The sequence below is a fragment of the Hyaena hyaena genome, unplaced genomic scaffold (assembly GCF_003009895.1).
Source record: "Hyaena hyaena isolate Hyena2069 unplaced genomic scaffold, ASM300989v1 scaffold_13, whole genome shotgun sequence".
In the NCBI taxonomy this organism is placed as follows: domain Eukaryota; kingdom Metazoa; phylum Chordata; class Mammalia; order Carnivora; family Hyaenidae; genus Hyaena; species Hyaena hyaena.
In genome coordinates, this window is record NW_024080645.1 from 6,173,008 (window position 1) to 6,187,324 (window position 14,317).

A 14,317-nucleotide genomic window follows, 5' to 3' on the forward strand; every position below is an offset into this window, starting at 1 on the left:
ACCCGTCCCCCCCACTCCATGTCACCGGCACCGACACTGAGAACATTACTGGTATCATCCCAGAAACAGCTGTACTTGTATGACTCCTGACGAGATCCGACTCAGCCTTAGAAGTGTCCCCCCAAAATTAGTATGTATGTGCGCTTACATGGGACTCTGTCTACACGGAACGCTGTGTGAACACAGAGAAGGGCACCCGCTGAACGGAAGCGCACGGCTCACACGCACGCGCTTCAGACACCTGCCAGGGCCCCTGGGCTGTCACGCGTCACAAGCCACCCGTATCTGCCGTCGTGACTATCTTTTGACTTCTAACGTCACACGACTATCCCGGCACAACCAGGACCCACCTCTATGAGTAAATTTCACGTCCTCTGTCTCAAGGTCCAGTGCCGCGTTTATGAGTTTCTTAACCGTCCAACCTGCGAAGTTCTGCTCCCACTTTTACCAGCTTCGTGTTCCTGTTTTCATCCGTCAGTGATTTATCCTGGAGTGCTGTGGTCCTAACCCACCTCTTCCCCGTAAGCCCTGCAGCTTTTATCTCCAGAGTCTGCCTACTGTGGTGCTTTCCAGAAACACGTATGTTGCATCACAGCAGAATTGACTTTATTTAGAAGTTGAAACAAGGAACTTTACTGCAGGGAACTCAGGTCTATGTAATACATGCTTATAATCAGGATCACCGTCATTAAGCACTTATAGGTATAAACCTCATCACAGAACATGTGGTTCTGGCTAACGTGTCAACATCGCCTCCTAGTGACAACATGCCCTAATTGCAGGTAAAATACAGGGAGGGAAACCCTTATGTATTAAAATTGAATTGTTTAAATGTTACAGGGTAAATGAAGCCACTGCACGAGCCGAGTCAAATAGATCCTGTCACCTTTAGGCAGCATTTTCTGACCTCCAGCTTCCTGATCTGTTTACTGACAGACATCCCTCTTCAGGCTCAAACAGCCTCCGGGACGGGGCAGCACTGACCTGTCATGGAGTTTTCTGAGGTGCACAGCTGCTCTCTCAGCTTCTCCACATCGTCGGGGTGCACCTGCTCGTACAGGGTGCTCCCAAACCACTCTGACTGGGGCTGGTTCAGCACGGGGGTGACGGAGTCAGACACGTAAATCACCCGTCCCGTCTCTGCCGCCACTACAAACAGAAAGCCATCGGCTGCTTCCAGGATGAGGTGCTTCAGCTCCTGGGAAGAGAAGTTCAAGGTTAGGATGGTGCTGACACACCCAGCCTCGTTAAGTTTTCCTACCAGCAACCTTTGACTTTTGTCCACTCAGTGGGATACACAGGGTTAGAAACTTTGATTGCTTTTTTTTTAATTGAAAAATAAGCTAAAAAATGTGTATCCTAGCTCTGAGATACAGCTACTCCAAAGACTGCTGGCCCTGACTAACCCAGCCCTCTCTTAGGGAGGGACTGAAATTCTCGCCCAGGGGGCCGCAAAGCAAGGAGCGATCACCAGAATGTGCTGGCCCACCAGAGGTGTGGGTAGCTTCACCTACATATTCAAGTGGCAGTCATGTCACTGGGGCACAGGAAGGGCCCGGGACACAGGGCTTGGTACAAAAGGTGCCGCTGGAAGGAAGGTGGGGGAGAGAGTGGGCGGCGAGAAGGGCAGTGTCCAGCCACCGCCCCTGAGCTGGTGGCGTGCACTTCCTTCCTCTTCTTCCTGTGCTCTGAGCAGAAGGCCGGCGGTGGATACGGGAGCATCTCCTTACATTCTGTCGAACTTCCAGAACTCCTTGACACACTCTCAGGGCAATGTCGGGAGATGGCAAGGCACACAGTGTTGCCCACATCGCCTTGCGGTGACAAGAGAGGCTGGCTGTGCCAGCCCTGGGGTGGCGCTGACTCACGGGGCTCCCGACAGGGCAGCAGGAAGGAAGCCGCGTGGGCTCCGTGGACGGGCAGCGGGGAGCCCCTCCATCATCCCACGAGGGGCGTGACTGAAACGGAATCAGCTCTGTTACAGAGGTCTCTTCTTTGCCTGAAGGCAACTCAAGTGTAGCGACCTACCCTGTCGTCTTCAAGTTCGGTGCCATGTTCTCTGTTCCTCTCCCATGCCGTCTTCAAGTTTAATGCCATGTGGTCTGTTCCTCTCCCACATGCCCTGAGCCACGTGTGTGCCTCCAAACACCCCATGCTCTCAGCAGGCTCCAGCGACGAAGGGACACTTTTTGCTGGGGACCCTTGGTTGGGATGTCACCCTACACGACGCCCCACTGTAACACCAAGGGAGCACCCACAGCACACGTGGAAATCTGAGGCACAGGGCGCCCTAAGGACCCAAAGATCAGAAAACGCGGCTGTGCTGGTGAGCAGACTCTGGGGGACTCTGAGCCCTTGGCTGGGTCAGAACTCATACATCTTCGTCTGGGACCCTCGCCCTCGTCACGGCCCCTCCACAGTCTGTCTTCTGGGAGCACAGGGCTCTTAACCAAGGTCAAGTGCTTCCGCGCTCCAGTCAGACCAACTGGAGGCGGCGTGCTCGGCTATAGAGGGAGGGGCCCCCGAGCCCGCAGCTGTGCACCCCCGGCCGCGGCACCGTCCTCAGCCTCCGTCTCTTCACACGGGTTTTTCAGTGGGATTTTGTGATGTTAAATGAGCTCTTTGTGGAGGCCCCGTAAGGGCTTGGCATGCAGTTGGTGCCCCATAGATGTAGCTGCTGTTACCATCAACCACGTGACAGGCCAGAGTTGGGGTCACTGAGTACCTGCGTCCCTCCTCGCTTTCCCCATCCTCGTCACTTAACGATGAGGATCAGCTTCAAATATGGACCCAACAGGACTGTCCAGAATTAAAGGAACCCGTGTAGAAAGGGTTGTTTTTACCCTAGCGTCTCATGGGCGTGTGACACGTTTCTGCCCCCTCACCTGCCTGCGGGTCCCCCTCCCGTTACTGCCCAGGCCTCAGCGGGTGGGGCTACCCTGCGGGGGGGTTACGGGCTCCAGGTCCCCTGGGTCCTCGAGGTCATGGTCACGGCAGGGCCACAGCCTCCTCACACGTGCAAGGTCAGGCACCAGGAAGGGGACGGAGCAGGTAAAGTCCGTGGACTTGCGGACGTGGCTGCACAGGGTAGAAGCCGCTGCGTCGGCCCCTTTTCCTTCCCGTGTCGGAACCTCACTCCCCTGACATGAACCATCCCGGCTCCGGCTCTGTCTCCAGTCACCCCTTTCCCTCCAGCCCCCGCGGCCCTGCACCCACCACCCGCTCGGGTCAAGCGCCCTGGTTCTCCGGGCCAGGCTGGGGCTTCAGGCCACGCTCTGCGGGCTCCTGAAAGTCGCCCTTGCGCGAGTCCCGCCCATCTCCCGTGGCCACCTCGCTCTGCCTGTCCCCGCGCCCACCACGCCATACCAAGTACATCCAGACCCATCGGCCCATCTGTCCTGCAAACGGGCTTGGGGTCGGGGAGGCAAGAAGCCTGTGTTCACCTCAGAGTCAAGCACACTGAAGCCTGTGACGGGCGCACGGGCGGGGCTGAGCGCGGGACGCAGGCCTTCCCGTTCACGCAGGGTCTGTAAACTTGGCAGAGCACTATTCCGCCAACCACTGCACGTGTGCGCCCTTTTCCAAGGGCCGAAAGAATGACTTTGGGGCCCGGCCGACCTGGGACAGCTCCCGGAGTGGTGACGGGACCCTTTCTGAGCCGCGGGGTCCTTGTCTACACAGCAGGGAGAACACTAGTGGCGAGATCGAGGAGGAAATGCGGTGACGGGCAGAGAGGAGGAGCCCGGCCAGGCTCAGAGCGCAGGCCAGCTGAGTGCTGGCGAGACGACTCCGCCACGATCATCACCACGACTGCTCCCAAGCGGCCACCGCGACGGCGTTGCCACCGCTCTGTGGCACGGCGGCGCGTGGCTCACGTGGACTGTATCCCGCGTCAGCACACTAAGCCCGCGGTATTTTCTGGGTGATGCCTCACTGAGGTTTACGGGACACATGAAAGCAAAGGACACAAAGATCGGACAAACGTTGCTGTGAAGAAGGGAAGTGCAAGTTGCTGACGTCACCCATCCCTCGACCTTTGACCCCCTCCCCCACGTAGCTTAGGTCGCCCCGGCGCCGGTCACGCCATCCCCTCCCCCAGTGGCGTCAGGAGGGCCCAAGGGCGGGCGACGGGCGGTACCTGCTCCGTCAGGAAGGACGGCTTGTAGGCGCCGTCGGTGGACTTGTTGCCGGTGCCCCTCATGGACTTCATGTGCGACACGGCCATGCGGAGGATGGTCAGCTTGTCCGGCTTCCGGGCCAGCGCGCTGCACGTGGGCACCATGTCCGACAGCTCCGTGATGTACTGGGTCATCTTGTTGCGCCGCCGCCGCTCGATCTCACTGTGGTTCTCCCTTCCCGGAGCACGGCAGCGGGGCGGGGAAAGAGAAGCGTCAGACCGGGTCACCGATAACCGGACAGAGCCGCGCATCCGCTGACGCCGGCCACCACGGCGGGCGCCGCACGGCGGCCCTCAGGCCCCCTGCGTGTCCGGGGGAGGGGCACGGGCTGCCACAGGGGCCCGCCATGGGCAGGGACTCCGGCCGCTCAGGGCCGTGCCCCCCCACCCCCCCAGGCCTGCACTGCTGAGGGGAACCTTGGATGAGCCTCCCTCCCATCTCCTGCCCGAAGGCGAACTCGCGCCCTCCTCCTGACAGCAGGAAGGGAGGCTGTATCTTGCTGGGCGTTCGGGGAACACCCTTCCTGGCCCCGCCGGCCCTTCCTGCTCAGGGCACAGCGGCTGCGGAGCCGCGAGGCCTCAGAAAAGCCATCTGTGCAGCCAGGACGAGGCTGGCCAGGCCCTCGGGGGGACCCGCAGAAGCAGCTCCAGCCGGGAAGTTTCCTGGCTTCCGAGGCTTCTCCAGGAGGGGCAAAGGGTGCTCCGTCCCTGGGAAGGGGGTGGGTGCCCCGCCCCGTGGAGCCGCGCCAGGCGGGTTTCTGCAGGGCAGAGGGAGGCAGCCTGGCGTCCAGGCTGAAGATCGGGCCCCCAGGCAACACAGAGGCGGAGACTGAGAAAGCCGACCCTCAGGGAGGGGCGAGGCCCAGGCTCCATCTCCCCACCCCCACCCCAGCAGGACACACCCCCTCCATGTTTACCCAGCACCTTCCAGCTCACGGCGGCGGCCTCGGCAGCCACAGCCCCCCCCCCCGCGCCCCCCCGCTGTGGACGGGGCCGAGGCTCAGAGGTGCTGGCTTAGCCGGCCCTGAGCCGGGCTCCCACGGCACGCTCGCGGGTCCTGGGCCCAGAGCCGGAATGCCCCTGCCTGAGAGGCGTCACGGGGGAGGAAATGGCCGGCAGCCTCCAGAGAGACCCCGCTCAGGACTGCTATGACCCCAGAAGGGGGGTCCTCCCCGTCCCCACGAAGTCCCGCTGTTCTCCGGGCACCATCACCGCAAGGCCAGGTTAATTCATCTCCGCAGGACAGAAAGAGGGGTGGGCAGCTGGGCACGGTAAGAGCGACATCAAAACCACAATCACGTGGGCGCCAAACGTCTCCTCGGAAGGGACGACCGGCCCACGTGGGCCTCATGCGGGACAGCCGGCGGCTCTCTCTCCAAAGTGTTTCCCCCAACTCCTAACCCCAAGCCACTGAATCTCCAAGAACTCCCAACTCAGCTCCCTGGCCACCTGGTGGCTCGTGACCTACTCTCTGCCAAGGTCCCCCCAGCTTATCTGCAGCACCTTCTGGTTCATGAGCTCCTAGGACACTGAGGCCCGGAAGGTCTGGAAAGTCTGGAAATGTTCCCCTCGCGCCCTTGCGCTGTAGTCAGAACGGCTCAGGTGAACCTCGCCCTGCTGTAAAGGGCGCTCACACGGCCAGTGCGTGTGTCCCACACGAGGCGGCGGGTCGGGTGACCGACGGTAACCCTGCCAGCCTCTCTGTGTCAGAAGTACTTCGAGCACCTTCCCACCCGGGAACCGAACACCCAGCCGTCTAAGCTAGGATGCAGACTAGGAATTCTGAGAAACAAGCCCCTCCACTTTTCTCGCCGGGAAGGATCTCCACACCCGCCACGCGGATTTTTAAAACGGGGTTTTAGTCATCATCTGAATAAACAAAACAGGGTGGTAAATTCACATGGGAAGATTAAAACTAAAACATCCTCATAACCCATAAAATCGGAAAAAAATGTTCTTGAGCGTAAATACACACAGAAATCAAGAGGAAAGTATCAGAACGGGTGTGGCGAGCAACAAATGGCTGACGCTGCAGGAGCCTTCCTCTCAGGAATACCTTTAAGTTCGGGGCGCCTGGGGGGCTAGTTGGTTAAGCATGACCTCGGCTCAGGTCATGATCTCACGGTTCGTGGGTTCGAGCCCCGCGTCGGGCTCTGTGCTGACAGCTCGCAGCCCGGAGCTGCTTCGGGTTCTGTGTCTCCCTCTCTCTCTGACCCTCCCCTGCTCACACTGTCTGTCTCTCAGAAATAAATAAAACGTTAAAAAAATTTTACAAAGCTAACGTTAGGGGGTCCTTGGCCCTACGAAACACAGCAGCAGCAGGGGACGGGGCGGCGGGGTCCCAGCCCCCCGGGACAAGTGAGAGGCCTCAGCACGGTCGCTCAGACCCGCTCGCTGAAGGGTGAGCGCCCCCTGAGCCCCCAGGTCTTGACTCCCGGCTTCCGGGCGCCCCACGCGCGGCGGCTGGATTCACAGACGCAGGCGGGCGACGGCCACCAGGGCCTCTGGGGTTTGGACAAAGGGTCCGGAAAGGGTCTGAACGCGGAGGCGAGAACCGAGGGCGGGCGCGGAACCCCCGCTGTGCCCACCGGATCGAACGTTAGAAGCGTCAGTACTGGTTGCGCTTCCATCCTTTCTTTTCACGACTACCACGAAGTGTGGACACGCGTGTTCACACAGCGTGTAAATCACATGAGGAGCCCGGCGTGTAGGGCTGACGGCAGCGTCAGGACGGCAGCGGCCGACGTTCACGCCACCACCCGCGGGCGACGGCTGAGCGAGGCGGCCGTGCCGGAAGTAACCCAGGACCCACCGCAGGCCCGGGGGGTGGGGGGTGGCGTGGGGCGGGGTTAGGGGCGGGGCGCGGGGGAGGGCGGGGCGTGGGGCGGGGCGTGGGGCGGGGCGTGGGGCGGGGCGTGGGGCGGGGCGTGGGGCGGGGCGTGGGGCGGGGCGTGGGGAGGAGGTTTGGGCCTGCAGGCCCTGCTGGGGGCGTCCTCCGTGCTCCCCCCAGGTGGGGCAGGGGTGGGGGTGGGGCTCGCGCTGGCCTCCCTGGAGGAGGATCTGCCCCACTGCGGCCTCCGGGGAGACCCGTGTTTGGGGAAACGCCTCCGGAGCACAACCAGTCCCCGGTCCCCGACCGACGCGGAGTCGAGCAGCGGCTGGGCGGCCGGGCTCGCGCTCTTGAAGGAGGCGGTGGTCCCCAGCCCCACCCCGGAAGCAAGGTCCCTCCGCCCCTGCTTCTCTTGGCCTCTTTGGCAAAAATCGTTCCTTCCGTGACACTCAGGCCACCCTGAGGCCCTTGTCAGTGTCACCCATCGGCTACACCTGCAGACGCGGCACGGTGTGGGGACCTCTGTCCCCTCCCTGCTCCCGCAGGCCGCGGCCAGCCCCCCCATGGCTGCACCCTACTGCTGGGACAACCCCCCCCCGTGTCAGCTCTCAGGGGCCCTGCTGCACCCCTGCTGCTGGGACACAGCCCCCCCACCCCCCGTGTCAGCTCTCAGGGGCCCTGCTGCACCCCTGCTGCTGGGACACAGACCCTCCCCCCGCCGTGTCAGCTCTCAGGGGCCCTGCTGCACCCCTGCTGCTGGGCCCCCCCCCCCCCCCCCCCCCCCCGCCTCCAGCCCCCTCGATGTCCGGCGCCGGCAGAGGAGACGTGGTGCCGGAGACAGAAGTCTGGGTGACCCAGGCTGGATCCCATGGACACCAGAGGAGGGGGCGGAAAACCTCAGAGCCCCCCCAGACCCAGGCGGCCCCACCCCGAGAACGAAGGCTTGGTCCCCAGCCCTCCTGGCTCCCTGCCTCACCCCAGCCCTCCGAGCTGGGCCCCGGCCCCTGCTCCCCTCTCGCACCTGCCCCCCCCCGCCCCCCGTGTCCTGGGAAATCTGCATTCTCCATGCCAAGCAGCTGGCTGTCGCTCTAAGAAAATGGCTACGACTTACCCCCTATGTGACAGGGACCACATTTCCCAAATAAGAAACTGAGACATGAGCTCTGATGACGGTAGGATGTGTGGCTTTGGGGCCACCCTGGAGAAAGGCTGGGGACGCGGGCTGAGCAAACATCGGGACAGAAGTCACGGATCACCACCCCGGCCAGATCCTGAGTCACACATCTGCGCCGGCGGCACCTCGCCACCCTGTCTTCCGGGCCGCCCTGGGGGGCTCCTCCTGGCTGGCCGCCAGCAGCGGGGCAGACGCAGGAGCGGCCCCGAGGTTCGCTGTGCACACGGCCCACGGGGACCACCTGAGGCCGCCTCTCCCTCCAGCCCAGCTCCGCACGGCAGCCCCAGCTGGGGGGGGAGGGGCTCTGCCGGCTGCCTGGTCCCCGGACCACCCCACCGTGCGCCCGCGGTGTGGCCCTGGCTCCTGCCACACGCACGTCCCGTCCATGTCTCTCGAGTCTAACGTGTGGAGGGAAGGATACGGCTCGCAGAGGCCTCGGGCTGAACTGTGGCCACGGAAGCCCTGACTTGCGGACGGGCTGATGAGAGAGTTGCCCGGCGTCTAAGGTTTGTTTCCTAAAGACCGGCCGTCACGCAATGAGCCCATTGTACCCTGACCTGTGGGTTCACCCGACTCCGGCCTCACTGCCAGGCAACCGTCTCCCTCTCCTCTCTGTCCTGAGGCCTCAGCGATGACTGTCTCCTGAGCTCAACACAGCGCGGAATGTTGTCTCAAGGGGGCTTCTGACCCAGAGAAACCGGGGGGGTGGGGGGGTGGCTGGGTAAGGTGCCGTGGCCCAGGACAACGCTGCGGGAACTCAGCACTCCCCGTGATGAAGGCTTTTCCCCAGGGGTGCCGGGGGGCTCAGTCGGTTAAGCATCCGACTTCGGCTCAGGTCACGGTCTCGCGGTTTGTGGGTTCAAGCCCTGCGTCGGGCTCTGTGCTGACAGCTGGGAGCCTGGAGCGGCTTCAGATTCTGTGTCTCCCTCTCTCTCTGCCCCTCCCCCACTCATGCTCTGTCTCTCTTTGTCTCTCAAAAATAAATAAACATTTTTAAAAATTTTAATATAAAGCTTTTCCCAAGAAACGAGTGGCGCTCTGTCCACACCAAGGGAAAATACGACACGCTTCTGTGACTGAAACTCGTGTCTTGTTTCGATGAGAAAATTCCGGGGTCATCAGAGGGCACAGTACCCCGTCTCCATGGTCTCCCCGGGAGCCCGTGTGGGGGACGGAAGGGCCAGGGCTCCGGGAGGATGGTGCCTCCGGGCGGTTTGTTTACTACGGACGCACAGACTCCGGGCGGCCCTGAGCGGTAACGGGACGGGTGTTCCTCTCCAGGGGTGAAGGGTGCTCAGTTCACAGCCACGACGTGGGCGAAAGGAGCCATGACTGAAAATAACTGCCGTGGGGACAGCAAACTTGGGGAGGTCAGCGGGCCCGGGGGTCCCTGTGGACGTCCTTCTTCTAAAAACTTCAAAAAAATGACCAGCGCTGTCAACCTAACTGTGGAGTGCAGACGCCAGAGGAAGGCACCCACCGCCCAGCGCCGGGCTTCAAGTCCTTCAACGAGCAAGAAGCAGTAATGCCCACAGACGGGCCGCCGAGAGCGAACGGGCGGGCGCTTTGCTCAGAGGATGGAATGATCCGCGCCTCTGTCTGCACAGTCACACCTCCTACGTGACTCACACAAAACAATGCAAATAAAGAAAGGAAAAAGAGAAGACAGAGTAACGAGCCGGGGGCTGCGCCTGCCTTACCCTTCCTCATGGAACACCGAGCGGCCCCCGCGGCCCCCGGCCCTTCAGGGAGGTGGTCTGGTCTGCACTCAGGTCATGGCCCCTAGGACCCCACAGGGCCCTGGCCTGGCCACCCACTGCTCATTTTCCCTTCTTGTCTGTGCTAGGAGAGTAGGCTGAATCTTTTCTCTAAACCTGAGCTTTAGGTCTGTTTCCTAAAAAGGAGTCCGGGGGCCTGGGGGGCTCAGTTAAGTCGGTTAAGTGTCCAACTCTTGGCATCTAAGGTCATCATCTCAGGGTTGTGAGTTCGAGCCCCACGTCAGGCTCAGTGCTGACAGCATGGAGCCTGCTTGGGATTCTCTCCCTCTCTCTCAAAAATAAACTCAAAAAAAAAAAGATGTAAAAAGGAGCCCATAACACCCAGCAATCACTGTTTAAAGAGCCAACTGAACTTTTGAGACCAACAGTCACATAAAGTAAGGGCTTTACAAAGAGTTTACAAAGACGTAAGGTAAACTCACCTGGAAAATTTGCTGGGTCCTTCCCCGTCTTCATCGTCAAAGTCCATCCTGGCAAGTCAAGAACACGAGGAGACTCATTACAGGCAGCACACGTCACCGGGGACCCGAGCTGCTGGCACCGCAGGGACTCCATGCAGTGGGACGGATGCCCCCCGCCCAACCCCCAGGCACGTAGAAAATGCCTGGACGCGGTCAGCAAATGGGTTCGGACAAGAAAGGGCCAAAGGAAGGGTGTTCGTATATGCGCCATTTGTTACGTGGCTGGGGACGTGTGCAAAGGGCCGCACCGGCTCGCACCCTCGGGCCCCCACAGGCCGCCGCCGGCTTGCCAACACTGCCCCCAAAGGTCTCGGGTGCCCGACCCCCAGCTCTGGGGCACCGGCTCCCACCACGCGGTGTTTTCCACACCGACCCCACGTGGGCACCGTCCTGTGCACGTTATCAGCAGGGCACGGACGCTCCAGGGGCCCTAAAAACAGGAAGCTCTAAGGGGGACAGAGGGATTCGCACAGGCTGTGCTGCTGCAGAACATGGCCGGTCTGGGGGGGTCCCATGTGAAAAGGGCACTTAAGGCCGTCACCCCTAGAGTCCAAACCCAGACAAACACGTGTGGAGGCGAAACAGTTACTTGTTGCTGGGGCTGAGCGGCTCCAAGCACTTGTCTGCTTGTTGAAACCCACCGCGTCCTCAGGACCCACCCCCTGGGCCCCCCGCACACCAGGGAACCAGAGTCCTGACAGGTACAGAGCTGACGGCCCAGACTCCCCTCCACACACCCGCCCCTCTGACGACAATTAACGCGGCTCCTGCAGATGCCGGGGGAGTTCGCTCGGATAAACTGGGCGAGGCTCTCCCAGGAGCAAAATGAGAAGTCGTGTGGACATCCTGGCCATTCAGGCCGGGGGGGGGCCCCTTGGGGAAGGTTGGGGCACCCGGGCCACCAGGGAAGGCCAGATGCGCAGGCATGGCCCCCCCCAGGCACGCGCGCGTGCACACACACTCACACACACGAGAGGTCCCTCGTGAGACAAATCGTATTCTCTGGGCTCTGGGGTAATTTGGGCGACTTTGGGACGGGAATTAGGGCAAAGGACAATCTTCCTCTTAAAATGCTGTTGTTTGGTTGTTTCTGTTTTGCTGTACATGCAGTGTGGCCAGAGTCCTAACTGGGCATCGGTCTGCTTGGGGGCCCTGGTGATGGGATCCAAAGCCATCGGTGTCCTGCATACCCGCGAAGCTGGCCCCGCACCTTCACCAGGAATTACATCCGGGAGAGGCCGCGTCCCCGCGCTCGGCAGAGCCACACTGCCCCCTAGTGCCCACCGAGGGGCAGCGCAACCGTGCCGTCCGCACGAAGACGACCTAAGCCTGGACTGTCAGATATTGTGTCAAGGAAGGGAAACTGAATTTTCAACATTTTCAAAATTCCTGAGGATTTAGGTAAGCACTTAGCCCCTCTGGAGAGTGAGAGTGAGACACTCTGTTATCTGTAAGATGCCCGTCCGTGCTGCCGATCGAGTGTAATTGGGCTGGAGCGAGACACCATTTATTAGTCAGCCCCCCGTCCTATTTGGGGTCACAAGGCATCCATCCAGACTCTCCCAGACTGAGAGGGCCCCGGGGACGCTGGAGCCCAGTGCCCACGCGGGGGAAGTCCCAGGCCAACCAGGTCTTGGTCACCCCGTTTTCGTCAGGGCAGCTCCGCTCTTTACCCGGACCTTGCTGGCCCAGACGGATGGAGACGAGAGCCATGTGGGTGGGGTATGCGGTCCCCATGGGGGCCGGTCAGCTGTGGCTCCGGCCAGTGAGTGGGAGGGGAGGGAAGGGACGGCCCTGCTCTGGAGCCAGAGTCTCCTGGACTCAGCAGGGTGCTGGGAACCTGGATTTGTCCACAGACGATTAGAGACCACGAGACCATGGCTCCCCTCCTGTGCCCTTGGGGCCACATGTGTGCAGCGATGGGATCGCTAAATTGGAAGAGCACCGCGTGGCCGTGAACCCAGAAGGTAAATTAGCGCGCGAACAACGGGCCAAACCCTCAGGTAACTCACCTGCCCTCACGGGCCTCACTGCTCATCAGGAAACACAGCTCGTGGGGACAAGGCCACCAACCAGCACCTGCCTCTGGGTCCCTGTCACCCCTTCACAGCCGACTTACACCCGACTAGAGTAGTGAGGCTTATTTCTCCCGCTGTAAGAGCTCTACGTAAACCAGCTTTGCCTGCGTTTTTTACGCGCCTCTATTACGAAGCATCTGGATGACAAGGGAGAGAAGCCAAAACAGGCCTCTGAAGCCCCACTGTATTCACCGTAAGGAGCTGGGTACGGCAAGCCGATGATGGAAGAGCCTTCAAACCACGGGCCGAAAATGCACCGCCTCACTTTCCTGTCCAGGAGCGAGAACTCCGGCCTCACCGCGCTGCCAGGAAAGGTTTCTCCGAGCTCGCGATGAGTTAAGAAAGAGCCACGTGAGTCCCCGGACGGCGACTGAGTGGCGATGATGATGTGTCATTGAGGCTGAGTCAGGAGATGCTCACTCGTGCTTTCGGAGAGAGGGAAGCCATGCCGCTAGGGCGGCGGAGGAGGACCCTGGGCGGCTGACCCGGGTCACAACCAGAGAGGTGACCCGGCGCAGGTCACTGTCCCCCAGAGCCCGGGCCGGCCACCCAGCCGCGGAGGGAGATGCGGGCACAGGCGCCGTTCCTCCGTGATGAGCATCGCACTCCGGGGCAGGGGGAGGGCGGTCAGCCCTGTGCCACCACGGCCGCTGCCCCCTCCCCAGAAGTGCCCCCACTCGCTGGCCCTGAGAGCGGGGGGTGGGTCTCGGCAAAGATGAATATGGTGACTCGCTCTCTCCCCCCACCCCACCCCACCCCCGCCTTCCCGACATGTGGAATCACTTTCCAAAGAATCTGAAACTCCTGAAGATGCACTTGCGTCCCGGCTGCCATTGGGGGATCTGGGCTTGCTGGCGGCGCCCGGCCAGAGCACCCGCGTCCGGGGGCCTCAGGGGTGGGCGGGCGTGCGGCCAGGCGGGTCCCAGAGCCGCGAGCGCCGGCTCCGCGGGAGGGCTGGAGGCTGTGCTGGGACTCTGGACACGTCCCAGGTCGGGGGTGGGGGCAGGAACAGAGCCCCCCGCCCGTCCCTGCTTCCTTCCCGTCACCCCAGCCCTTCTGTCTTCTCCCTCCCTGCCCGTGTCTCCCCATGCGCCCCCACATCCACGTGGATAAAGGCGCCACGGGACAGAAGCAGGGCCCCGCCGTGGGGTCACCTGCGTTCTGAGGAACGCGACCTCCCTCACGTCTCCTTAGTGTTTCTCTGGGCGTCTAGGCTGCGGTCAGGGTGTCGTCAGCAGCAGGACAGGGGCCTCGGTCACAGCCTCACACGACGCGGGGAAACGCCAGCTGCTCCCTGTGGGAATGGACTCTCCCTCGCTTAGACACGGGCTGCGGCCCCGAGTCACTGGGGTCTAGCAGAGGAGACCACGGTTTGCCTGCTGGGTCCCTGCGTCGGGGAGAAGGAAGTGGCACCTTCCCAGGAGTGAGGACCGTGGACGGGCCTCCCGATCTCGCGGAGGGCCAACGCCTCGTCCGCGGCCGGCCAGCGGTCAGCAGTCACTGCCCCTCCTCCTGAACCTCTTTCTTTCCTTTTTAAAAAAAATTTTTTAAAAATGTTTACTTTTGAGAGAGGGACAGAGTGTGAGCAGGGGAGGGGCAGAGAGAGAGGGAGACACAGAATCTGCAGCAGCTCCAGGCTCCGAGCTGTCAGCACAGAGCCCGACGTGGGGCTCAAACCCACGAACTGTGAGATCGTGCCCTGAGCCGAAGGCCAAGCCACCCAGATGCCCCTCCTTTCTTTTCTTGGTGTTGAACTTGCTGGGCCAGCAGTGGTGGGGGAGGGTGCTGACCCCCAGGGCTCGCTGTGTGTGGTCTGGTC

The 14,317-nt window shown here is 61.7% G+C and overlaps 1 protein-coding gene across 10 annotated transcripts in view; it reads right to left on the reverse strand.

Moving 5' to 3' along the window:
- The window catches only part of ARNT2 (aryl hydrocarbon receptor nuclear translocator 2), a 134,771-nt gene that overhangs the window by 88,665 nt on the left and 31,789 nt on the right, over positions 1–14,317 (reverse strand). For all 10 annotated transcript variants that reach the window (XR_005532765.1, XM_039257567.1, XM_039257553.1 and 7 more), the window contains exons 3-5: positions 10,382–10,429; positions 4,139–4,352; positions 985–1,198 (exon numbers count right to left, since the gene is read on the reverse strand). Coding sequence is in view for 9 of the 10 variants with exons in the window: in XM_039257567.1 (XP_039113498.1) it covers positions 985–1,198; positions 4,139–4,352; positions 10,382–10,429 (476 nt within the window). In the remaining variant the exon portion in view is untranslated. The remainder of the gene's footprint in view (positions 1–984; positions 1,199–4,138; positions 4,353–10,381; positions 10,430–14,317) is intronic.